Here is a 26,192-nt window from a genome sequence, read left to right on the forward strand (position 1 = left end):
GCGCTGGGATTATCCAACCGCTCCCTCCATTCCACTAATAAGACCCCTCGGAGCTGGGAGCGATGCCGCGCATATTCTTGGGGCATCGGTAACTCACCCCGCCCGCGCACCTCCTTATTCCACTGGTACAAGGAGGCGAGAGATTTTGCCTCAAGATCCCAGGGTGGACATCCGGCAAGGAGGCTCGCCGCCTCGAAGGAGATCGTGCGGTACCCCCTTATTACCCTGACGGCCATCGATCTTTGCGGTCTCCGCAATATTGCGACGTTGCGGTCCGTCAGAGCTTCCGCCCACACAGGAGCCCCATAAAGGGCCATTGAACGCACGATCCCAGTGTAGAGCTTCCGACAGGAGGCGTCTGGACCACCGAGATTGGGCAGCAACCGAGCAAGCGCTCCCGCAGCTCCCATCAATTTGGGTAGAAGGTGCCTGAAATGTGGCCCAAAATTCCACCGGCCGTCGAGGATGAGTCCCAGATACTTCATTGTTGACTCGACGTCGATGCGAACGCCACCCACGATGATGTGGGATCCCGAAGGTGGCGCGCGTCGAGGGCCATGAAAGAACATCGCCTCCGACTTGTTAAGCGCCACCTCGAGACCCAGGCGCCGGATCCTCCCTACGACCTGTGCAACCCCAGCGGTTGCCAACAATGTCGCCTGCCGGTGTGTCTCGCCACACGCCGTAACCAGCGTGTCGTCAGCGTAGCAAGTGACACCGACGCCGGGCAGGAGTGCCCCGCGCAGCACCCAGTCGTAACCAATGTTCCACAGGAGTGGTCCCAAGACAGACCCCTGCGGAACACCGCACAAGCACTCTCGCCGACCCCAGCCATTCCGACCCGGGTACATGACCGCCCTATCCGCCAGATAAGCCCCAACCACAAGACGGAGGTTGTTTGGTACGCGATGGTAAACAAGCGCCTCCCTGATACAGCTCCAGGGTAAGGTGTTGAAGGCGTTCGCGATGTCGAGAGAAACCGCCAACACCACCTCGCCCCGGAAAACTGCTTCCTCCGCCAAGGTTCTCACGCGCATGATTGCGTCCACTGTGGAGCGCCCCCGGCGAAAACCAAACTGATTGTCCGCCAGGTCCGGCCCCACACTCGCCAAGTGCTGGACGAGGCGATCCGCTACAATTCTCTCGAAGAGTTTTGCCATCTCGTTCAACAGCACAATGGGCCGATATGCAGACGGAGTATCTGCCGGGCGCCCCTTTTTCTTCAGCAAGACCAGCTTTCCGACCTTCCAACTAAGTGGAAACTGGCCCCGCTCCAAGCACGCGCTAAAGAGACTTAACAATCGAGGCTCAAGAGCCTTTGAGGCCAGGACCAGGGCACGGCCAGGTATGCCATCGAGTCCTGGGGCGGTGTTTTTGGCCTGAAGTCTCCGCAACACTGCTCTCAATTCTTCCGGGGTCACTTCGTGCACGTCATCGTCGTTGCCCGCGTCAGGCAATGCAAAAGGCGGAGCCATCGGTGGCGGGTTGTGTTCCTCTCTAGATGGAAACAGGGAGCAGACCACGTCCTCCAGGAGCTGCGGATCAAGACTCTGGGTCAGCGGAGGCGCCGAAGGGCGAAGTTTGCCTCTTACCATGAGGTAAGGGCGCCCCCATGGATCAGTGTCCAGAGTCTCCAGCATCTCCTCACGGGCCTTGATTTTGGCTGATTTAATAGCTGCCTGAAGGGCCCGTTTTGCCATTTTATATGCTTCATATAGCTCCGCCTCTATAGCCGGCCCAAGCTGAGTTTGGCGACGCCTCCTGCGGTGCCTTTGGTACCGGCGCCTTGCTTCAACGCATGCGGCACGCAAGTTCGCGATATCTTGCGACCACCAGTATACCTGACGTCTGGCAGGAATGTGCTTGATACGCGGCATCGCCGCATCGCAAATCTGTGACAGCGCCTCTCGGAACCACTCTGCCTCCTCGTCAACACTGACTGGCCTAACTGGTGCAGAGACCCATGCCTGTACGATAGAGGCTTCCAGGAGTACCTCTTTATTTAGGCGTTTCAATGCCCAACGCGGGCCGCCCCCTCCCGAGGCGGTGCGTACATGAACGTCCAAAGCCGAAGGGGAGATATCGAATCGAATGTATCTATGGTCCGATAGTGTCTCCACCTCCTCCATGACACGCCAACCCTGCACACGACTTGCTACAGCAGGGCTAGCAAACGAAATATCCACTATAGACCCGCCCCGCTGTCTCACGCACGTGTGAGCAGAACCTCGGTTCAGGAGAAGCAGGCCTTGCTCAACAGCCCACTCCTCTAGTACTCTTCCCCGCGCATTTGTCGTTGAGGAGCCCCAAGCCGCAGATTTGGCATTGAAGTCTCCAAGAACAAGCACAGGACTAGGACGGCTTCGACCAACGACGACGCCCAAATTCCCAAGTAAGTCCTCAAAGTTGGCGAGAGTGCTGTTGGGTGAAAAGTATACTCCTGCGACCACAAATCCACCTATCTTCGCCACTACGAAGCCCCGATCCCGAACGACACTTTCAAAGGACGGAGATTCAATGGTAGTCCGCAAAATCAAGGCCACTGTGCCCGACAAATCCTCCACCCAGTCATCCCTCTGAGGGACAAAATACGGTTCAGCGACCGCCGCGATATTGATTGACCACTGCGCCATGCTCTGGAGGAGCAAGTCCTGAGCTCTGGCACAGTGGTTGATATTCGCTTGGAGGAGGCGGAGATGTGGGCCCATTATTAAGTTTCCATACTCTCTCCCTCCTGAGCCCGGGATTGTGAAGGGTTAACCCCAGGTTTGTCTTTGCCTTTCTGTTTGGGCGCGGTACAGGTTTTTGTGCCTACCCGGTGATTCGCCGGCTTGTCTGCCGCCGCACACAACATGCAATGCGGCGTGGCCTCGCATGACCCTGCCTTGTGCCCTGGCTTGCCACAGCGGTAACAAAGGTTACTGCGGTCTATCTCCGAGGAACATTGGGCCCCGACATGCCCCTCCACGAGACATCGGTAGCACCTCATGGTCCTGGGCTGCAAGATCTTGACCTGTGCCAACACCCAGCCCACTAGGAGTCGGCCACCCTCAGCGAGTTTCTTGGCTGCCGCTACTGGACAGCTGACGACTGCTGTTCCCAGTCCATTGAAGCCCGACGAAATTGGACTTGACTTCACTTGGGCCGGAGAACAGTCTCCTACCCTGGCGATGGTAGCCTCCAACTCCTCAGTGCTTACTGAGTCATCTAGGCCCAAAATGCGTAATTCGGCGTTTTTGGTGGGCCTAGACACCTTGACTCCCATAGGCTCCAAAGACGCCTTCAACTTTTCAGCGAGAGCGTCGGCCTGTGGACCGCTGCTGGCACCCGCAACTTCCAGCATGCGGGCACCAGTCACAGTGGTTTTACACCGGACACCCGCAATGCCAAGCTCACCGAGTTCGATCTCTGCCTTCGCCTTAGCAAGGACCGTAGCGTACGTGAGGCCCTTCTCCTTGACGTCGGGCCGCAGCGTTAACACGACAGCCGCAGACCTAGGGGTGCGGAGCCGTGCCTGCTGCTTGGCGGTTTTTTGGGCCGCCTGTTTTGCCGCCTTGTTGGCCTTTGTTTTGGCCTTTTTGGCCTCCTTTTTGGCTCCCGCGGTCTGCCATTGACCACCGTTAGGCGGTGTGTTTGAGTGACTCTGATGTTCTGCATCAGAGGGGGCACTGCATCCTCCATGGGAGGTGGAGGGCTGCTCTGCATCAGGTGCTGGCGTGGCAGCAGAGGCCTTCCCCTTGCCTTTTCCCTTCCCTGAAGTGGCAGTCTCGGGTGTCTTCTGACTAGGCTGGCTGGAGGACTTCTGCGCCGCCTTCCGACTTTGTGTAGCCGACTTACTCGGCTTTGCAGCCATTTCCGCAAAAGAAGACGTCGCATTCCCTGCTACTCCTCTGTCCGCGGCCAATGGTGGGCGCAAAACCCGGCCCTCAATCACTGAGAAGCGAGCAGACAGGCTCGATACTTCTTTTAGGAGCAGGCGAAACTGCTCCGATTGGTACTCCTCTTGTGCGGGCTTAGAAGAACCCTCCTTCTCCCTCTTCCCCTGACGGATCTTTTGTAGGTCTGCCCGTAACTTCTCCTGTTCGAACCGAAGCTCCGCCATTTCCTTTGTAAGCTTAGCATTCTCAGCCTGCAGACGTTTGACTTCATCCGTTGAGGTACGCCTCAGCAGTACCTCCGCGGCTTCCTCAATCGCTGCTGCCGCATTTTGAAGGGCTTTCTGGTTCGTGCCTTTAAGGCCCTTGGAGGCTTTTGCCACTGTTTTGATAGTATTGACGGCCGAATGGACCCTGCTATTCAGTTCCATTCCCGTCAAGCCCTCGACTTCCATGCCGTCCGAAGCCGCAGAAGAGGTTTCCGACAGTTGACGTGCCCGCCCACAAAAGATTTCTGCCGTCAGTTCGGCAACCTCCTTGTTTTCGGTGGCTTCTATTTCTGCCTGCTCTGCGGCACGCTTAGCAGCCTCTAAACTCCTCTTAGCCTGTGCCAGACCTACATATTTGCCACTTGTAGGTGGCCTGCCTCGACCGCGTTTGGCAGGGCCTTCTTTGGGTGCCACCGCCACCTCTTCTCCGCTAAGCGGCCTTTTTCTTGCAGTGCTCATTGTGCTTTCCGCACCTACGCTCATAAAGCTCGCCGCCGAGTCTGAGTCAGACCCAGATATGTCCACCTCCTTCGTCTCCACTTCGTTCATCTTAGGTTTGTTTGTGTTTTTATCCATAATAAATCCCACGAGTACGACGGAATTACAACTTAACAGGGGCAGAGCCGTCATTGCCCAAGAAGGTGTAAATTTGTAACCCAACCAGAGGGTCCACGAAAACTCTGGCTGGGGGTGCGCTAAAAACTGATCCCCCTCTGAGGATAGAAGCATAATCCATCAGCCATTCATCCCCTCGCCGCGCACCAAACTTGAGATTTGGATAATTTTTTATAGAGGTTTATTCCTCGCAGTCCGGGCGGTCAAGCCAAAACCCTCGGTCCCAGTATGAGGTCGTGAGACATGACCATGACGCTCCTACGGGATTACGATTTGTGGCGAGGGCCGCACAGGACTAGTTCCCACACAGCCTTCTCAGAAGCAGGGTAAGTGCACACTGAACTCGCCTCTCCCTCCACGAGGATGTCTCCCTCAAATCCACCCTCACGTCTCGTCCACTGTGCCCTCTGCTAGTCAGAAGGACACGTGGAGAGACTTCCCCCCCTGCCAGGTCATTAGCCATAGCTAACAATATCCCCAAACAGAAAATTGTTAGCCATGTTACCGGGGCGCACCGGCCCAAATACTGCTCCTCCCCTCGGACGTATCCAAAAGGGACCAGCAGCACTCAGGCACACTGGGAGGTTACCTGGCTGGCACCCCAAGTTCTAAGACATTAGGACAAGTTTAAGAATTTACTAACGAGTCAAGTTAATACATTTCGAGCGATAAAATTTTGCCTAAATTATAATAATAAATAACGAGTAATTTCATTTAAAACAAGAACCATTTTTTAACTAAAAAATACTATTACACTTTATTTAAATAGCCATATATTTCATCTTTGAATTTGATGATGGTGGTAAAAATATTATTATTGTTGAGTATGTCCAACTAACATATTAACACTTTGTATTGAAATCATTACAATGAACAAGCAAAATTGTGTTATCTAATACCTCCCTTAATATGAACTCAACTATTATTTTAATGTATTTATTAACAGGGCTCTCTTCGTCACTGACTCCATACAATCGTAGTTCCAATTTCATTTGAATATTAAGCAACCAAAGTCCATGAAATTTTGCAGATATATTCTCGAAACTAATATCTGTGCCTGTGGTGTTTTAGATTTTTCTAAAAATATGTATGTAGTTTTAAAATTACAGGGGCTCAAAGATTTGTATGTGAATCTTAAAGACCGCGTAACTTCAAAACCGAATATTTTAACAGAAATCTGGAAAACCACAGGCATAGATATTAGTTTCTAAAATATGTCTGCAAAATTTCATGGACTTTGGTTTCTTAATATTCAAATGAAATTGGAACTACGTTTGTATGGAGCGAGTGACGGAGAGAACCCTCTAAAGAGCCATAGGGACAAAATACAAAACGTATTAAGTATACCTAAAAGTATATAAAATCATTTGTTATTTAGTTCTCGCTATCAAAATACTGAATCAAATTGGAATCTTATTTGGCTACAAATATTACATATATAATTTGGCTATATTACAAAAAATCAGCTATCAAATATTATATTAATTTCCTATACATCCACTGTCGACATTGTTCATCATAAAAAATAGTTGTCCATGGATCTCCTCCTTTCCGAAATCAACACACTTGAAAGCCCAATATTCCTTTTGACTTTGCGGTCAGCTTCCATGTAGAGGCGTAAACTAAACATGCTTTTGTACTTTGGTGTTACCAAACAAGCTGTGCTGAAAATGTCCCGAACAAAAACGGGCACAGTCACCGAACGATGCCTCGGTTTAGCCGGCCGGTTGCTGTACTCAGGGGACTTTCTAAAACAAACTTTTTGTTTTATCAAACTGGCAATACTCATTTTTTGTTTAATTCCGCGAAAACTCCAGAGATTTATGACCGGCCACTTTGCATTAATTTCGCATTTATTACGATCAAAGCCGTGACGTTTTTCGAATTAAGTGCGAATCGCCGATAAATTTTTAAATGTTTGTTGTTGGAGGCATGTTAATCCTACCATCGAGATTATAATTATTAATTATTTATCCGGGTAATAATGAAGGTACATTACATTTAGTATAAACGGGGTTCTAAATAAAATGTCAGTTCATATTTTAGTGATTTCTAAAAAATTGTTTATGAAATTAAAATAAGGCTTCAAAAGTATTCAGTTGATTGAAAAAATCATGCACATTTTAAAAATATACTTACCTATTTGTATTAAATATCACGCAATATAAAAATAAAAGTGACGAATACGTTTATAAATTTCTGTTTTGGAAGCTGTTAAAAATAGCCGTACAATTTAAGAACAAAGTTATTGTCAACTTAATTAAGTTTACGTACTAAATTGATATAAATTACGTTCATCGTTATGTTGGTTTTAGTATGTACAGAGAATATAATGCTATGACTTCATTAGTCGCTTATTCGCTTACCCATTGTGTACACAGCGTTTTGTCGTCAACAATTAATCTCCATTAACGTACGCGGTGTGCGGTTTACTTAGTCCAACGCTGGATGACTTCGAACACAGGGTAAACTATTTCAACACTAAGCTTGGAAACATGAAAGTTCCCAAGCACATTCTATCTATCTAATATTTAATTTAAAAGCTGTAGTTATCGTGTCTCACGAAATCCATTCCGTAAAAGTTGCAGTTGAAATTCATATTATCATTTTGTTAATATTACTTGCGTAAGTACCTATTGTAGTAAATTAATGATATAGTTAGACATTATAATGTCTAATTATTATCAAATGAAACCGCAGCACTAAACATTGCTCTCATATATGACTTTGTCCGCGTGGATTTAGGTGTTTAAAATTCTCGTGGGAACTGTGTGATTTTCCAAGTTAAAATGTAACCTATTGCCACACTTCGGGTATATCCAAGCAAAAAATTCCGTTGTTCCATGGCAGCGTGATAGATGGACAAAACAAACCAATAAAGAAACATTATTTATTATACAACACTATCCAATCAGTCCAGTCAGTCAGTTTAGTCAGTGATTTTTTCCAATCAGTCTATATTAAGTCTGGGTAATCTCTATTAGGTATTAATTCTGCAGCGACTGCTTAATACAATTACATACAGTTTCTCATTCCGGTTGGTCGTCTTATCGCGGAAACATCGAACAGTCTATATTGTACCAGTTACTGTTGGAATCGACTGCGTTCTCAGCTAATGACTCTTTGATAACAACTTTGCCTTACTTCGCTTTACAGTATATTCCCTTCTTAATATTACTAAAATCGATACTTACTAATAGTACTTATCTGTGGAAGTCTGTTTGCCTGTTGTGTGGTTGTGCCTTGTGGCGTGCTGTGGTTCCGGCATGCCTCTAACGGTGGGTCTGCCGAGGCGGGTATCCGCTGGCGGATTAACGAGGTGTTCACGGTCCCTTGTGCTCCGTCATCAGCGGTGGGATGGAACTTCGTGAGGTTTTTAGTCGGTAGGAGTCCGACGTAACCACTGTGCTCCCCCGTGGTCGGTGGTGTTCATGACGGATTTTCCTCACGAAAACAAAAAAAAAGGGAAGGATGGTTTGCATCCCAGAGATGGACTTGGGATACTATTCGTCAATCAAGCAGTTTCCACGGGATCTACGAAAACGTAAATTCACGCGGATAAAGTTGTGGACATCATCTCCTAACTAATAAATTAATTGTACATCCAATGAAACAACTATGTTTTCTGGAATCTTTACATAGCGTTTTTTTTTCAGATCTCAGGCGGTTCAATTATCAAACGAAATCATTTTTTTGAATAGCCAATTTAATACAACTTAAAAGAAAATAAGACTTGACTAAATAAACTTTTTTATTAATAAAAGCATACTCAGGACAACTTAATGTAAATAAAGTACATTTAGATTCCGTTTATTTAAACGGGACAGTCAAAGTCGTTTTTAAAAAGTTTCAAATCGTGTAGCGAGGGTTTCATCCCATTTAATGTCTAATCCACTTTAGCATCCCTCACGAGCAAACTCATTTCATTACAGCCCTTATAAACGCTGCACCCAATAAAACCTCAGGGTGTCGTTATAGAACGTTGTTGCAAACCCAACATTCGAAATCCATTGAGTTAAATAGTTCATAGAGGAGAAAATTTTATCAAGCGTTAAATAGATGCGCCCACTCAATGATTCGATGTGTATCCAGGGTTTTAATCTATCTCCATTCCAAACAGTAGTTTTTTTCACACACATACAAACTTTCGCCTTTATAATAAACTAGCTGATGCCAGCGACTTCATCCGCGTGGACTTACGTTTTTCAAAATCCCGCGGGAACTTTTTCATTTTCTGAGATAAAAAGTAGCTTATGTGTTAATCCGGGGTATAATCTATCTCCATACCAAACTTCAGCCAAATCCGTCCAGTAGTTTTTGCCTAATTAAGTAACAAACATCCAAACATCCAAAAACTTTCATATTTATAATATTATCAGGGTTAGGATTAGGATATAGTGCGAGTCAAAATAGGTCAAGCTTTTTATAGGCAAAATTTACTGACTGGCTGCGTGACATTGGCTTGCTTGTGCCTTAGTAAGGTGCCAAAATTTTGCGAAGGACTTCACTGGCTCTAGCAATTTGAAACTCTTTGCTCAAAATCACTTTTCAGCGTCGACAACTAGGACAACTGGGAATCATTTATCTAAAAGCCGCTCCCTTCCGCTATCAAAACTAAATCAAGTAGGGTGAGTCGAGCCACGCAGTACTCTGTCTAAGATCTATAAAACGTACATTGACTATGCTCAAACTTAAGGCGAAGTTTAACCGAGACAGCTTTATATAATGACACAAAAGCTTATCTCGTCTGATTAATTGTTTTAAGTCCTACAGACCTTAGTCAAAAAATATATGAGTTTTTTGGGTGAGAAACACGATTACTATTCTCGATCACAAAGTAAACAAATAGAAAAAAGAAACTTGAGAATATCAAAAACATGAGCCAAAAATAATTTTGAAAAGAAACACAATTTTTTTATCTCACTACAGCGAGGAAAAGATGCAAAAAAAAAATACAAAAAATTGCCACCATACCAATTTAAAAAGAAAATTAGAACAAAAATTATAGGTATTTAATTTGTTAGTCGTGTTTGAATGTAATAAGAAATATTACATTCAAACTAAATCCAATAATTTTGATTCAATTTCTTAAGAATAAAAATAAAAATAAAAGTAAAGTTCGCCAGTGTCACCTTCAAATTTCGAAAACCTGTTCCACGCTAGAGGGCAAAATTAATGAACTTTGCCTCACAGGTTTCGAACGGCAAAGAGAGTTTTTCCGAGCAAGTGAGATGAAAAATTTATTTGCTGTTACTGCCTTTTTTGTTTCAATGAACGTTGAAATGTTTGGATGGTTTGCTCGAATTCCACATAAAAACATGTGCTGTTTTGAAGAAACTGAAAATGTAAAATTGAAAATGAAATTCCAAATTTTTCGTTACTGAGATGAGATGAAACTACACCTTCTTATCTCAGTAACGAATCTTCATCACATCTTTACCACAATAATATGGGAATAGTGTGAAGAAACTAACTATAAATTAAAACATAATCCTTCTTGGTTCACCTAATATAATTTTTTGATTCGTGATCATCAACAAAAGTACGTATTTGTGTGTATCTAAGTAACATTTGAGAGCATAATTACATAAGTATAATAAAAATAAATAAATAAGGGGTCTAGTGGTTAGGACGCCTGCCTTTTTTCGGGAGGTCGGGGGTTCGATGCCGGGCACGCACCTCTCTTTTCGGAGTTACGAGTATGTGCATTTTAAGCAATCAAATATCACTCTTACGGAATATCACTCTTGGACCTCTTTTTTGACGTCGTCGGTTAAAAGGGCTCTCCTTCCGCTATCAAAAGCAAATCAAGTAGGGCGAGGAGCATAAATTCGACCGCCCTTGCAGTTAGAAAAAGGGCATTTAACCACCAACCACGACACGATTTGCGATCACGTCACGCAAAAGATTTTGCGTGTCGTGATGTAGTTTGCTTCTAGCGATTTCATAATATGTTAATAACAAAAGATTTATGGTTAAGTTATAAAAAAAATCAGAATAAAATACTACCGACGAGATAGTGGACAAAAAGTCGTTCGCAAAACTGTGTTGTATTGAGTGGTATCGTTGTCTACACTACAATATCTATACTAGTGTTTTGTAAAGAGGTAAATTTTAATTTTGGATATAGGACGTAATCATCTATAGTATTCATCTGATTTCAATTTTTTTTTCACTTATACATAGATAACTACATTATACCTGAGTTCTATAAATTATATCATGTGAACATTTTCTGTATATATACTCTGTAATTGCATGAGTGAAGTATGGCACTTGGAGCCTTTTTCACATTTTATCGTATCGTGCAGTGCTCTGTAAACAAACGCCCTAAATGTAAGGGAAGTTTGATTCACTTGTGTGACATCGCACGTAGCCGCGTGCCGCCCGTCAGCCCTACTAACGACGTCTTCATATTGAGCTTATCTCTATTCCACTATTTAATATTATCATATTCATAATGTCATAGTCAGCACGATAGACCGACAATATAAAGCGGCTGGCGGGAAGTGGCTGGATGAGGAAGGTAGAGGACCGGGTGTGGTGGCGCTCTTTAGGGAAGGCCTATGTCCAATAGTGGAAGTCTACAGGCTGATGATGATGAGATTCATAATGTTATATATTCATAATATTATATATGTTTTTTAAGGTTTATTTATTGGTGTTTAACCAGATTAATATTTTCACCTTGTTTAAAACGAGTAGAACAGTGTAAACGATAGACTTCGCGACACACACACAACCACAAAGCTCTATTAAAATGTAATAGGTACCTATAATAAAATAAAACCGGCCAATTGCGAGTCAGACTCGCGCACCGAGGGTTCCGTATTCGGTTATTTTTCCGACATTTTGCACGATAAATCAAAAACTATCACGCATAAAAATTAATAAAAATCTGTTTTAGAATATACAGGGATATAAAGCCCTTTCATATGATACCCCCTTTGTATAGTTATCTTATTTTGAAAATTTAAACACATTTTAATTTCTTATGACGTATTAAAAAAACTACTTACTAGATCTCGTTCAAACCAATTTTCGTTGGAATTTTGCACGGTTATGTACATCATATATATTTTTTTAGTTTTATCATTCTCTTATTTTAGAAGTTACAGGGGGGGGGGGTCACATTTTACCACTTTGGACCTCGTGTCTCTCGCGCAAACTATTCAGTTTAGAAAAAAATGATATTAGAAACCTCAATATCATTTTTGAAGACCTATCCATAGATACCCCCACACGTATGGGTTTGATGAAAAAAAATATTTTGAGTTTCAGTTCTGAGTATGGGGACCCCCAAAATTTATTGTTTTTTTTTTCTATTTTTGTGTAAAAATCTTAATGCAGTTCACAGAATACATCTACTTACCAAGTTTCAACAGAATAGTTCTTATAGTTTCGGAGAAAAGTGGCTGTGACATACGGACGGCCAGACAGACAGACAGACATGACGAATCTATAAGGGTTCCGTTTTTGCCATTCGGCTACGGAACCCTAATAAGACCGTTATTGAATTGTTTCATTCAAGAGTCTTCACGATATTGTTCACTTCTATTTACGTATAGGCATTTTCGATGAAATTAACTCATTCCAAAGACAATAACTATATTATCTGAACGAAGAAATTTGAAGTTTTTTTCAAATAAGTACCAACATTGATGTTGTCAATATATATAAATATTAACAATATTATCATAGATATTGTTCTATTCATAAATTATACACAATTTCTCTTGCAAAGCAGGTATTTGCACTACTTTTATTAATAAAAAGCTGGCAGTCAGAAAATGATGTGGAAATGCAACTTTATTTATTGCATGCCATTCCATTGTTGTTTTACTGTTATCACAAATTACAATGATTGCTTTAAAACAAATTGCAAATTACCCTTTTTAATGTGTGCATGTTATATCATGTTTATTAACTGATACAATTTTAAAAATATATTCATCGTCAGACTGATAAGCAACTCTCCCAGTGTCGATTAATTAAGCGATTAATTGCCGATTCACTTTGTGAGTGGTTTGATCGTGAATGGATTTCGCTTGTAACTTCAGTCTGAACTTTGCAGCTTATAAATTTCCTATTAGGAATGACTCAACAATATTGGTTTTATCATACCTATATGTTTTATTGCAAAGCAGTTAAAGAAAATTTAAAAACCTCTTTAACGTGAAGATGTTTGTTGATTTTCTAGTCTGAAATCCAATAACTTTAAATTCAAACTAATATTATAAATACAAAAATGTCCTTCTGTCTGTCTGCTACCTTTTCACGGTCCATCCGTTCAAACAATTTTGACTACATTTGGCATAGACAGCTTGCGTCACTATTTCGTACGAGATGGTATGCATCCCGGAGTAATTTATATAGGCTACTTTTCTTCGAAAATCAAGTTTTCACGGGATTTTTAAAAAACCTAAATCCACGCGGACGAAGGCAGGCAGTCATCAAATAATAATCAAACTGAAAAATAGTAAAAGTATAGTAAAAGTTAGTATATTAATAGTATATTTGAATAGGAAACGGCGATACGCGCAGCGTAATAACAGTTTCGGTTCGAAATATCGCCTCAAGAAGGTGCAGGTTCATCTCAAGATAAGCGAGGAGCAGAGCTAGCATCTGGTCTGGTAATTAAGCACATCTGCCTACGTTCAATTTTGAAACCCGCCGGATGAGAGTTGGCCCGTACGCCGTCGGGTCCATTTGGGAGCCTGCGAGGGTAGAGCAAATTGCTAAACTTTCAATTAAAGAGTTGTTATTCAAACCGCTCCCGGTTCCTCGACGGAATTATGTTTTATTTCGGAGCCGAGAACTCTGATGGATTCTTGTTTCCCATTCTACTTAGCACCAGTTTAATTCTCAAAGAGAACAGTCGCGGATAATTTATTTTCATAATTCTCTAGTTTGTTGGATCCAGTTTTAATTAATCCAGTTTTGTGAACTTATCTTTTAAAGATAGTATATATGGTTATAAATGTTAATAGGTATAAGTTTTTCAAACAATAATAATAAAATTGTGTTACGTTATTTAGATGCATAGTAAAAGAATAGTGTACCTATTACTTAGGTAACAAATTTTCTCAAGAACGCTTTGTATAAAATACTCATAGAACGAGTAAAACTTCTGTCTTCTTATAGTAGCTGTGCTGGCATCTGGAACACAAGTCAAATTATGAAAATATTTTTTCTTTGTTCAAAGGAGGACAAAGAAATACTTTTTTGACGTTGTCGGTATGAGAGAACACTTCCTGTAAATTTTGCAACAGTTTTTTATTTCAGGTCACGTAGTTTTTGAGATCTGACACTGTTATTTATACATATGGAGACACATGTATACAGTGCCCTGCTTTAGAATTTTCAGTCTTTGTTCGTCAATATAAAGACAGTCAGAAAATCAATACTTACTAATATTATAAAATGCAAAAATGTGTCTATTTGTCTATTTTCTAGATCTTCACAGCCCATCTGCTCGACCATTTTAGATGAAATTTGGTACAGAGATAGCTTGCATCCCAGTCATTCACAGGGTGTTTCATCGCCGCGTTCATTCGTTTCCCCTTTTGCTATTTAGGTCCCCATCCCAAACATCCGTTTAAAAGCTTCACTCCAAAAATGCTCATAAAAACTTTCAATATTTAAATAGTTCAGAAGAGTTCCCGTAATGAAAGCCCACCGGTGCCAACAAAATACGAGCATGTAAAAGTCTGCATTCATGGCAGGTGTGAAGCTATATTTGTGTTGCCGGTCATGTTCAAGTCACACTTAGATCACACGAGCGACACAAATTACACAGAAAAACATAAAGGTATCCACACATCGACAGGACACTAAAAGACAAAGCGACACTTTTTTATTTATAGACAAGCGCTTGGCTACAATCAGACCTGCAGGTATGTAATGATGCAGCCTAAGATGCCTTTTCACTCTTAACTTAAAGGTACCCATATTAAAAGTGGAGGTGCAAGGACGTTCCATATTCTGGCATGGCTAGCTACGACTGCACGTCTTGTTCCAATCAATAGTTTTTATTGACATTGTATTCATTCTGATTTACTCACTATTATCACGAGTGGTCTCAAGAGCTACTTTTTTCAGCTACTCTTTTAAGTCAGTTAAGGAAAAATAGATAAATACTTCCGCTATTAATTATTGTCATGGCTTAAAAAATATACCTAATCAGAGGACAAGACAAAAAGTTTTGAAAGTAAAGTCTATAGTTTGATCTTACTCTTAACAGCCGCAGCGACTGAATATGAGAATGCAAATAGCGACGAGATATTTCAGCTCACTGCGATATGTGAAATGTGAACGTGTTTGCTTACAACGACGGCACTTACGCCGTAGATACATCCGTGCTTTTCTTTGCGCTGCGTTCGTCGTTGTGTTCGCCGACTAAACTGATTTCATGGGCGAACTCGGTTTACGTGAAACCATTATTTCGACATTTCGTGCGCATGAAAAGCTGACCGACTGCTCTATCAACGCACAAGTCAAACTATGGGACAAGTCGAACTTTAATTTAGCGTACAGATAGCTATTACAACGTAGACATCCGCTAAGAAAGGATTTTTGAAAATTCAACCGCTAAGGGGGTAAACTAACTAATTGGCGTTCTCATACTACTTAATATTTTTATTTAGCAGTGAATTCGGTTTTTTCCAAGTTCCAATTATTGCGACGTCTCTTTTATTTCAAAAAATGCCTAATGTGAAATTGTTTTTTTTTTTAACTGAATTTGTGAAAATAAACACCTGTTTTTCACATCTTAATTAACCTTTGTGTCGTTTCTTTTATTGAAAAATACCTTTAAAATAATTTTAAGAATAACCATAACAAAAAAACATATTTTATAGAAATATTTTATAAAACATACTTTGCGGAAGTCCATGATATACGATGAGCCATTATATAAAAAAACATGAATAAATGCAGTGTTTCACATTGGTTGAAAGCACAACCAGATAGTCTATTTGCGATATTCATGTCCGAGTTCGCAGCAGCAGTAACTAAATACGAAAATGTAAATAATAGCGAAGGGTTATTTACGACGCTTACACATCTATCGCATAGTCATACATGCTCCAGGGAAGAGCTCTGTTTAAACTCTTGAAATTATTAGTAACGTTATGCAAATACTAGATGACTATATTCGTGCAACGAATTAGTTAAATCTCGGATGTGACAAAACATATAAACTCGACTCCATCCATCCATCCATCCAGCTATCCATCCATCAGCCTGTATAGGTCTACTGCTAGACATACCCACTACACACGGTGTTTCGCCTTCCTCATCCAACCACTCCCTGGCACCTTCTTGAGGTCGTCGATCCAGGGGGCTAGAGGTCGTGCCACACTGCGCTTACAAGTACCTACCACTCCAGAAAGCGTATGACCCACCAGCCATCGATACTGCGACAGACATGCCCTGCCCACTTCAGCTTGCGGATTCTCAATATAATCTTGCATCAACATTTGTACATTTGGTGCGTATTATCGTATAACTGACCTTAGTGTGGTGGTGACGGGGATAATTTTTGTTCAGTGGGTGATCACACGGATGTTCATACGTTTGGTATAACAGCGACCACGCCCGCCAGCCTTCGCTAGCGCTCCTGCAAGTTTATCTACATGAACAAACATGTGGATCTGAATCGTATTTGAGACCTAAGCTTGCATTTGAGACCCTGGGCCCATTGTCATCAGACACGAGTTTCGTTTGTTGTGTCCCAGAAATTGATCTAAGCATCAGGTGACCCAAGAACTGTAGCTTTTAATCTAATTCTTCGCGATTTAGCAATTCAGCGAGGCACAAGGCACTAGTTTTAAGCACAAAGCCTATTAAGGGTCTCTTGCACGGTAAATGATTACAAATCATAGGTATACTTTTTTGTAAAAATATTTTTTGTCGTTATTATTATAGTTGTGTGTAATCATTTTGTTCTGTTTTATGTAATCTAAATCCATAAGTAACCAATATTATTTTTACTTTTATTTTATTAACTGAAGCTAGATAGGAAATAGATTAATAAAAACAGAAGAAAATTATACTTAGCTATAATTTACAAGTTTCCACACGTAGAAATATATAAAATATTATGTAATTTACAAATAGTAGTTTACAAAGTTTTTCACCACTTTTTAGATTGAGAATCTCAAAACTTAAATAAAATCTCCACTGAGCCTAAAATTCTAAATGTTTACAATAAGTATAAGAATCCCGCATTCGCTTAAAATGAAAACGGATGCGATGCGAGCTGCATTCCACGAATATTGAATAACAATAATAATATCGATACTGCTTTGGCATAATGTTTATTTACAAGTTATTAACATACGATTACAACAGTATTCCATTTTGAAATAAAATTACAAGAATAACATTATTATTTAATTTTTCAAACAACAATCAAAGTTGACTCGCACCGACTTAGGTTTGAGAACCTATACTTTAGGCTGAAATTGGATGTGATAAACATATTAAGTAAAAAATAATTAGCTTTCGATATCGCAGTATAAAAATGTAATGATATATCATTCTTACTCTGTGCTAATATTATAATAGCGAAAGAGTGTCTTTCAGTCTGCCAACTAGCTTTATACGGCCCATCCCTTTAATCAAATGATGAAAAAAAAAATTTAAAGTGAACACTGTCAAGTAAAGATTTTTATGTAATCCTGTGAATATTACCATTGTCGGAATTAGAATGCCATAAGCCCACTCTGTCGTATTAGTTTATAAATTGCGAATAACCAAATCAGTTTTGAATTTCGCGGACAGACACGTCTCATAGTGCGTGGGCTGTGGAGAGCTGGCAGACAGACACACTTTCCCATTTATAATTTACTCGTAGTATAAAGTTATGGATTTAAAAGTATTCTCAGCAAGCTCGCAATCTATTCTCTCAGCAAGCATAACACTAACTATAGCAGAACTCGAAATTCGTTGAAAGCATAAACGGATAGTTTGCGGCGACATTCGTGTCCGAGTGAATAGTTGCAGCGAATGGATACGAGATTGTAAACAGGGACGAAGATTTTAGCGTGCAGTCATGCGAGGAATGTGAGGCGAGCCTGTTTGCTCGTGACGTTTGCCACTGAAACTTGTACGCTCTGGTGCACCATACTTACAAAACTACAGCATTTGGCCACGGCTTCAGCCGAGTGTTTCGACCGCGACTCAGATTATTTCGTGCCTTACATGAGGCTGTATCTCGATGATTTAGAGGATATCAATAAAAAATGAAGCAAACTTATTATTATAGTAGATTTATCCTAATAGTATTATAAATGTGGAATGTAGATGTTTGGATGTTTGTTACTCAATCACGCAAAAGCTACTGGACGGATTTGGCTTAAATTTGGAATGGAGATAGATTATATCTTGGATTAACGCATATACTACTTTTTATCCCGGAAAATCAAAGATTTCCCGCGGGACTTTAAAAAACGTAAATCCACGCGGACGAAGTCGCGGGCATCAGCTAGTTTTATAATAAGCGTAACAAGCAAAATAGGATACACGACCTAATAGCACAAAAAATATATAAGCAACATTGTAATTTCAAGTATACCTACTTGTTACAACATACATGTTAAGAAGCATTTGACTAAAATTCTCTTGAGTATTTTAGACACGAGAACATGAATCCGGAGCACGGTTATTTTTATGTCTCGTTTGTTTTATGACAAAGTGGAACAGTAGGTGAGCAGCATTAATTTACGCAGGACAATTTTTGTGGCCACCGGGCAACTAAGTTGCCACGGTAGGCTACTTCATTTATTTACTTTGTACTAACATAATTATATGGAATTATTGTTATTAACACTTTGTATAAGTATGGTCTGAACATACATACATGGTACATTATTTATTTATGTTTTAAGTTATTTTAAAATTGTTCAAATGGCGACTCCGTAGTGAAAACTCAGTATCAAAAGACCCCTTCAGTAGTTTGAAGGATGATTTTAAACGAGTTACGCCGCTCGCGCTGGACACAAGCAGCATAAGACCTTACTACCATGTGAAGAGATCTTTGCGACAGATTTACATCCAGCAGTGAGAAGTGTGGATTGGCAGGTTTCACACGCCTTTGAAAACATTTATGAAAGACTAGCCGATGCCCGCGACTTCGCCCGCGTGTACTTAGGTTTTTCAAAATCTCGTGGGAACTCTTCGATTTTCCGGGATAAAAAGTAGCCTATGTGCTAATCCAGGAAATTATCTATCTCTATTCCAAATTTCAGCCAAATCTGTCTAGTAGTTTCTGCGTGAAGGACTAACAAATATACACGCACACACACACACACACACACACACATACACACAAACACACAAACTTTCGCCTTAATAATATTAGTGTGATTCGCAGATGTGCAGGTTTCCTTACGATGTTTTCCTTCACCATTAAAGAATGTGATGTTTTAATTGCTTGAAACGCATAAAATTATTATGTAACCTATGACAAAACAATATTTTTATCTAAAAATCATAATAATCCTTACTGCTCCAGATTTCCCTACGTGTAAAACACTAACTAATGCAGAACTTTGCATCCGTTGGAAGTGTAAACCATATAGTTTTGTGCGACATTCGTGTCCGAGTGAACAGTTGCGGGCTGAATACGTGCATGTAAATAGGGAAGGTTTCAACTCACGTCTCGCAGTCATGTGAGAAATGCGATCATGTGTGCCCGCGACGTTTGCACATCCATCGCGTAACGCACGCTGCGTGGAAGTGAAGTCGAATACTAATGTTGATACAAACAGATTTTACGCGAGAGCTCGATGCATTGCGTAAATTATACCTTACAAATTCGATACTCAGTTTTGGTCTTGACTCATTTGAAATTCTATTAAGATTATGAAAAATTTTTAATCATTACGAGTTTTCTAAGAACTATCGTTTAGGAAAACAATGACCGTCATACTATCATAAGTCAATGCCGTTTTAACCACTAGCATGGCTACGGAACCCTACCTCATGTATATTCTGACACGCACTTGACTAGTTTAAAATTTTTATTTAGTCAAAACTCATAGCTGTAGCTGTACCATATCCGGACAGTATAACAGGCGAGCTTCAAGTGATATCACATTTTTTTACTTTCGACGTAACAGAGACTGTTTTATTGTTAGGTATTTTTATGTATATTATTATTTAAAAACTAGCTAGCAACGAGCAAGTTAAATTATTTTAATAATTATATACTTACCTATACTTATGTAGATCTGGTCTGTTTGTTTGTTACAGAAGTGCGTGTGCGGAGTAGTTGCGGCTCGATGCGCGCCCGGCGCCGCACGCGGGAGCATGCTCGTGCACCTATTGGTACTTAGCACCGCATTCGCGGCAGCCACCAGCGGCAAACACGGTATGTTTAAGCAATGAACAGGTCTAGCAGAAAATTGCGAGCGCAGTATTCCGCACTAATAATCGTAAAGAAATGGTACAAGAGCATCATATTATCTACGCGGAGGAGAAACCATCCGCACTTTTATTCCGCGCGTCTGTGACACACTTGCTGCGCTTGATGCACAGATTTGTTGCAGTTGGAGAGAAATTGCACACGCGGATATCCGCGTGACAAATAACTGCTAGATTTGACTCTTGTCCTTATTAGTCTCAATTTAAGCTGCTAATACATTCATAAATATTATAAATGCGAAAGCGTGTCTGTCTGTCTAGTAGCTACTCACAGCTGAACTGTTTGACAGATTTAAATATTTGGGACAGAGACAGTTTGCATCCCAGGGAAGGATATAGGTCATTTTTTATCACGAAAATTAAACTGTTCCCACGGGATTATGAAAAAATCTAAATCCGGTTTAGGGGCTAAGAAGATGGGCCCTGAAAAGGACTTTGGCTAATATTAATATGGTTTTTTTTTGTAAATAATATATCAAAAATTTCGCGCTCGCTTCGCTCGCGCTTTTATTGTGTATTATTTGATACCCGGAACTTAATCCACATGGTAAGTTTTTGAAAATCCCCCTAGGAACTCTTTGTCTTTCCGGGATAAAAAACATGAGAAAAGTAGAGAGAGGTGCTTTGAAACATAAAATTTTGTTATGGCTGAGCTCGTTTATATTTCTCTTTTTTATCTGTATTAAACAAAAAAGTTGCGCTCGCTACATATCTTTCAATTTTATTAAATACTAGTTGACCGGCCCCAGCTTCGCACAGGGAGCCTATCTATTCCATAGACAAAATATGGGTGGTATTATGGAACAGGTAGACTCCCCGTGCGAAGCCCGCCCGCCCAAACTACTATAGGCCAAATATAGGCTACTTTTTATCCAGGAATATCAAAGAGTTCCCACCAGATTTAAACAAAAAAAGAAACTTACTCTGATTTAGTCACGGGCATAATCTATTTTAATAATAAATAATAAAGAGTCTCCCATCCTTGCCTTTAAATGCAAAAAACTTTATTAAAATAATTGTATTTGTCAGTGATTGCTTTTCAGTTGGTTGTTATTAATTAAAATAATTACAGATTAATTACATCATAAAGGTTGCAAAAGTAAATGAATAAGATAATTATAACTCGTAATGCTGGATTTAATTTGGATTAAAATTACAATCAAAGTAAAAGATATTTTCGCACTTTGGTGTCCACTGTCAGCGAATTGTCACTATAACTAATTACTACAAACTAACTACTGCATGATAAATAATAATAACGAATAAATTTTGCCTTTAAATACAAAAAACATTATTAAAATAATTGTATTTGTCATGTGATTGTTATTAATTAAAATAATTACAGATTAACTTCATCATAAAGGTTGCAAAAGTAAATGAATAACATAATTATTACTCATCATGCTGGATTTAATTTGGATTAAAATTACAGTCAAAGTGCATTTAGACATTTCCGCACTTTGGTGTCCAGTGTCAGCGAACAATGGTTGTCACTACAATACAATTATGTAATTGGCCCGCAAATACCTATAATTTCAATGCGCTAATGATGTTGTTGGCCGAACACTAGATACTACAATGGTTTGCCAATAAGGGACCGTGCACAAAGTATGGTTTGCGGAAACTCAATTTGGTCGGTCTATAACAATTTATACTCGTGGGTGCTGAATGAAGTTTAAATCGTATCAAATCCAAAATTATACATGCAAAAGTGTGTTTGTCTGTCTGTCTGCCTGCTGGCTTTTCACGGCTCACCCGTTAATCGATTTCAATATTTGGTACAGAGATATCTTAACATCCCGGGGATGGATATTGGTCAATATAGTATTTATTCAACTATCCAACTCAGACCTCATCATAGCATGGTTGTCGCTAGGTACAAGCCTGATCTGTAATTCAAAAAAAAACCCGTGGGAATTCTTTGATTTCCTGAAACGAAATGTAGCCTGTGACTTCGGATTATCTATGCGAATAATTTAAATGCGAAAGTGTGTCCGTCTGTCTCTTTGCTGGATTTTCACAGCCCAACAATTTAACTGATTTTGATTTTTGGTACAGAGTTGGCTTACATCCCGGGGACGGACATAGGCTACTTTTATCCTGAAAATTCAAAGAGTGGCCACGGAATCGTAAAAACCTTTTAAAAAACCTAAATCTACGTGGATGAAGTCGCGGTCATCATCTAGTTAACTATAAATATATGTACATGTCAAAAATCATGTCTATCTGCTACTTCGTTGCACTGTGTTTGAAAGACAAACCAACAACACACGTTCTCATTTATAATATTATTAGTAGGATATTGCACACCATTATCAAACTAAAGCTGAAAATCCTAGCACGGAAGAATGCATAAAATAGTAAGAAAATGTGTGGAGTTTTATTCCGAATACCATCGCAGCATACGTTGGAAATTTCATTCACATTGGGTACAATATATTTTACACGGATACGTAGATTCTGTTATACAGGCGTCAAATCCCGCAAAAGCCAGGGCAAAATTGATAAGATATGAACCATTGGTCGGAGGGAATCCGACAGAGCCTTATGAGCATAATATAGATCTGCGTTTGTACTACCCCTTTGATATACCCAATTTACAGTATAAACCTTTTTTTGGGAGGCACTTTTATGTTTTTAATTACTCTAGATCACTGGTATGACCTAGTTGTGACGTTGTAAAGCTGTATGGCCCGGAAAATGCCAGAGCTAGTATTCAAACTTGGTTTCTGTAAATCCAATTCTTTTATTTTGTTACTTTTTACAATACACTTATTTTATCTCAAACTCCGCTAAGACTCCGCTATAAAAACTTAATACGATAAATTAATATACTATTATCCGAGTACTTAGTGTTTATCTATAATATTATAATTCAGTAAAGAATTATAAATTATGTGACACCACACACAAGCGTAATAATTTGTCTTCACTTTTTAAAATACAAATATGAGCTTTGCCTATCTGGAGTTTTATAATATCTTTGGTTAGATAAATAATATTTTTAAATCATTAAAATGACTTCATGAATACAAAAATCAACTTTCATTTTACAGTCAATTAAATGTTTATTAGCACCTTCACTATTAATTAGTGGAGCCATGGGTAGAAGGATGGTAGGAGCCATCAAATTCGTAATTCGTGTGGACATAAAATTTTCATTAAAAATATTCGAGTATTTTAGCTTTCATTCATTTATGAAAACTTAAAATGTCAACGTCCGTCGCGTCCGTCTAGTTTTTGATACAGGACGGACGTGTATACCAAATACTATGACCTGAAAATTAAATTTATCATTGAAATATTCATTAAAATATGTTTAAATTAGTAACAGGAACCACAGCCACACAGTTTTATAATCATGCCTGTAACTTTAATATTTTGATGAAAACATTTCCCAGTGAATTTAGTCACAAAGGAACAGATTTTCTTATAATTTTCCTCTCGACTTAACTGGTCTGGTATATACACAGACTGTATTTTGCTTTAATTAAATTGCGGTTCCAAAGACAGCGTCAGTTTCCCTTGAGACAACCTCACCCTTTGCCTGTCGTCAATGTGGTAAGATTGTATAAACTCAATATTCTAAAATCGAATATTAAATAAATCATAACGTGTTTAAAAACGTGTGTAATCAAAACGTGTTTTTTGCACGAGTGGAGGGAAACCTTTTTGCTCAAACTTGCACGTACCTTTAAGTACCAATAGCCACTTACCTCCTCTGAATCCATCCAAATTCAATGCATCAATCTGTATGCCCCCTTTGATAAACATTAGCCTTTTTGAGACCGCAACACCACAGTGGTCCTTCTCCACCTACTACGGTCCAATACACACATCAGTCTAGTGGTCTAGACCCTGGAGGTCATCTTATACGCCGTTAAGAAGTGTACATCTTAGAACTCCAGCTTCGAACTTCTTTTACATACTATATTTTCATCCAGTCCAAACTGTTCTTGCCTATCTACCTCTTACGTTTCCACAGCCTAATCGATCTTGACAAAGCGCAGAGATAGCTCGCATCCCTGAGTCGCGGATGGGAACGTAAACTACTTTTTACACTTTTTACCGGAGAATCTATACTAATAAATAAAATTGGAGTGTCTGTCTGTAATTTCGAAATAACTACCGCATATTAAGGTCATATGGTTATTTGAACGATACTATAACTGAATCACACGTTTTTAAAATTTTTGTCTGTCTGTCTGTCTGTCTGTCTGTTTGAAAAGGCTAATCTTCGGAACGGCTGAACCGATTTTGACGGGACTTTCACAGACAAGTAGAGGATTGACCAGGGAGAAACTTGGCTACTTTTTTAATCGACTTTCAAAAAGGGAGTTGTGTTTTCTACCTATGTACACCGAAATCTCCGAGATTTCTGAACCGATTTGCTTCATTTCTTTTGTAATCGATAGAGGAACTTTGCGACATTGTTTCATAAAAAATTTGGATTCCAACTCCTCAATCCTGATGCTGCAGGGGATCTGACCAATCCACGCGGGCGAAGCTGCGGGCATCAGCTAGTTAATAATATATTAGTTCCACGGGTAAACAAAGATATTTACTAACACGTTTCAAGAATAATACTGAGTATAGAATCAAATATTAAGTATTTATTCACATTTTAAAAAGCTTAGGCGAGCTCGAAGTTTTCACTTAAAGCTTAACAAAAGCATTTATTTCTCGCCTGTAATAAAGTTAGAAGTTTTAGCCCGAAATATCTTCAGCGCACAGCCTCTGTTGTTTACAAATAATAATATTAGTCTCGGCAAGTTAAAAAATTTTCGCGTTAAATTTGCATAAACCCTGCGGAGCCCTGTTCACTTTGGATACTTTTGTTTTATTTTTTTAGCTCATCCTTCAAGCGGTCCCTCACTCACAGCATTAAAAATTTCTCAGTTCCTTCGTTCGTAAAATTAATTTGATAGGTAACTCAAGTTTTGTTTACAGGCTAATTTAATTGTTATTTTGCTTATTCATTACAGTTTTACTTGTAAGAGGGCGAAAATTAAAATTTTATGATTTTATTATTTCATATTAGGTATTAAAGCAAAAGCGCAAACGCGTATTTTTATGTCATAATATCCAAAATGATTCTGATTTTGATTTATCATCAATGGTTATTTTCCCCTACATTTCTTCCAGGTAAATCGAAGCTTTATTCTTATCATTTGACCGTGTTGACCTGAAGTAAGTAGCAGGAATCTAATTCTCTCGGGTTGAGTAATCGCTACGAGTAGACAGTTCGCCCCTCTAGCGTGACATTTACATCAGTCACCCAATATCAATCTTTGAAAAATCCTGACACGAATAAGGAGGCAACCTAAAAAATAAACTAAATAAACTATGCCAATATATGTAAGCACAAAGAAAAAAGGCAAATATGTACGAGGGAACTTCCTATACAAAAAAAACACCGACCGTTGCCTTTGTGAACTTACAACTGAATCCCTCGAGGTTTATGTCTCTTTGGATCAGGCGGCTTACCGGAGGATGCGAGAAAACTCCTTCTTCTCATAAATATTTACTTTATGAAATAACGCGCCCCGAGCTCGGCTCAGTCTTACATACCGGCTGACAGCAGGTGATAACTACTAAACGGCAAAAAACAGTTATTTACTCACATATTTCTTTTTAGAAAATACTTAATATGTAATCTCTTAAGACTTCGGAAGGTTTTGCTTTCGAAGATGTCAGTGAAATATATTTTTGACACTCGAAAGACTGATGAATAGGAAGGTTCTAAAATAAAGGAAGTGGGTATCTCTCTCATTTTACCCGTTGTAAGTTATCTAACATGCATTTCACACTGTATTCACCATGTCTACACTGACTCAAACCAGTAATTCTAGTCATGTTTGAGTATAAAGTTACATCCAATTAGCAAGAATCGATGACGTTAACGCAGCGTGCACTACAGAATTTGACAGCTTCTGATGGGTCGAGTTTCAATTTAATCGATAGTAATTTCTCTGGCTCTACTCACATAAAATAAACCGTACAT

At 39.9% G+C, this 26,192-nt stretch overlaps 1 protein-coding gene across 2 annotated transcripts in view; it reads left to right on the forward strand.

The window, feature by feature from the left end:
• The window catches only part of LOC123873271 (lachesin-like), an 81,328-nt gene that overhangs the window by 14,247 nt on the left and 40,889 nt on the right, over positions 1-26,192 (forward strand). For both annotated transcript variants that reach the window (XM_045918061.1, XM_045918069.1), the window contains exon 2: positions 20,018-20,135. In XM_045918061.1, the coding sequence (XP_045774017.1) occupies positions 20,075-20,135 (61 nt within the window). In that variant the 5' untranslated portion in view covers positions 20,018-20,074. The remainder of the gene's footprint in view (positions 1-20,017; positions 20,136-26,192) is intronic.

This window comes from Maniola jurtina, chromosome 2 (assembly GCF_905333055.1).
Source record: "Maniola jurtina chromosome 2, ilManJurt1.1, whole genome shotgun sequence".
In the NCBI taxonomy this organism is placed as follows: domain Eukaryota; kingdom Metazoa; phylum Arthropoda; class Insecta; order Lepidoptera; family Nymphalidae; genus Maniola; species Maniola jurtina.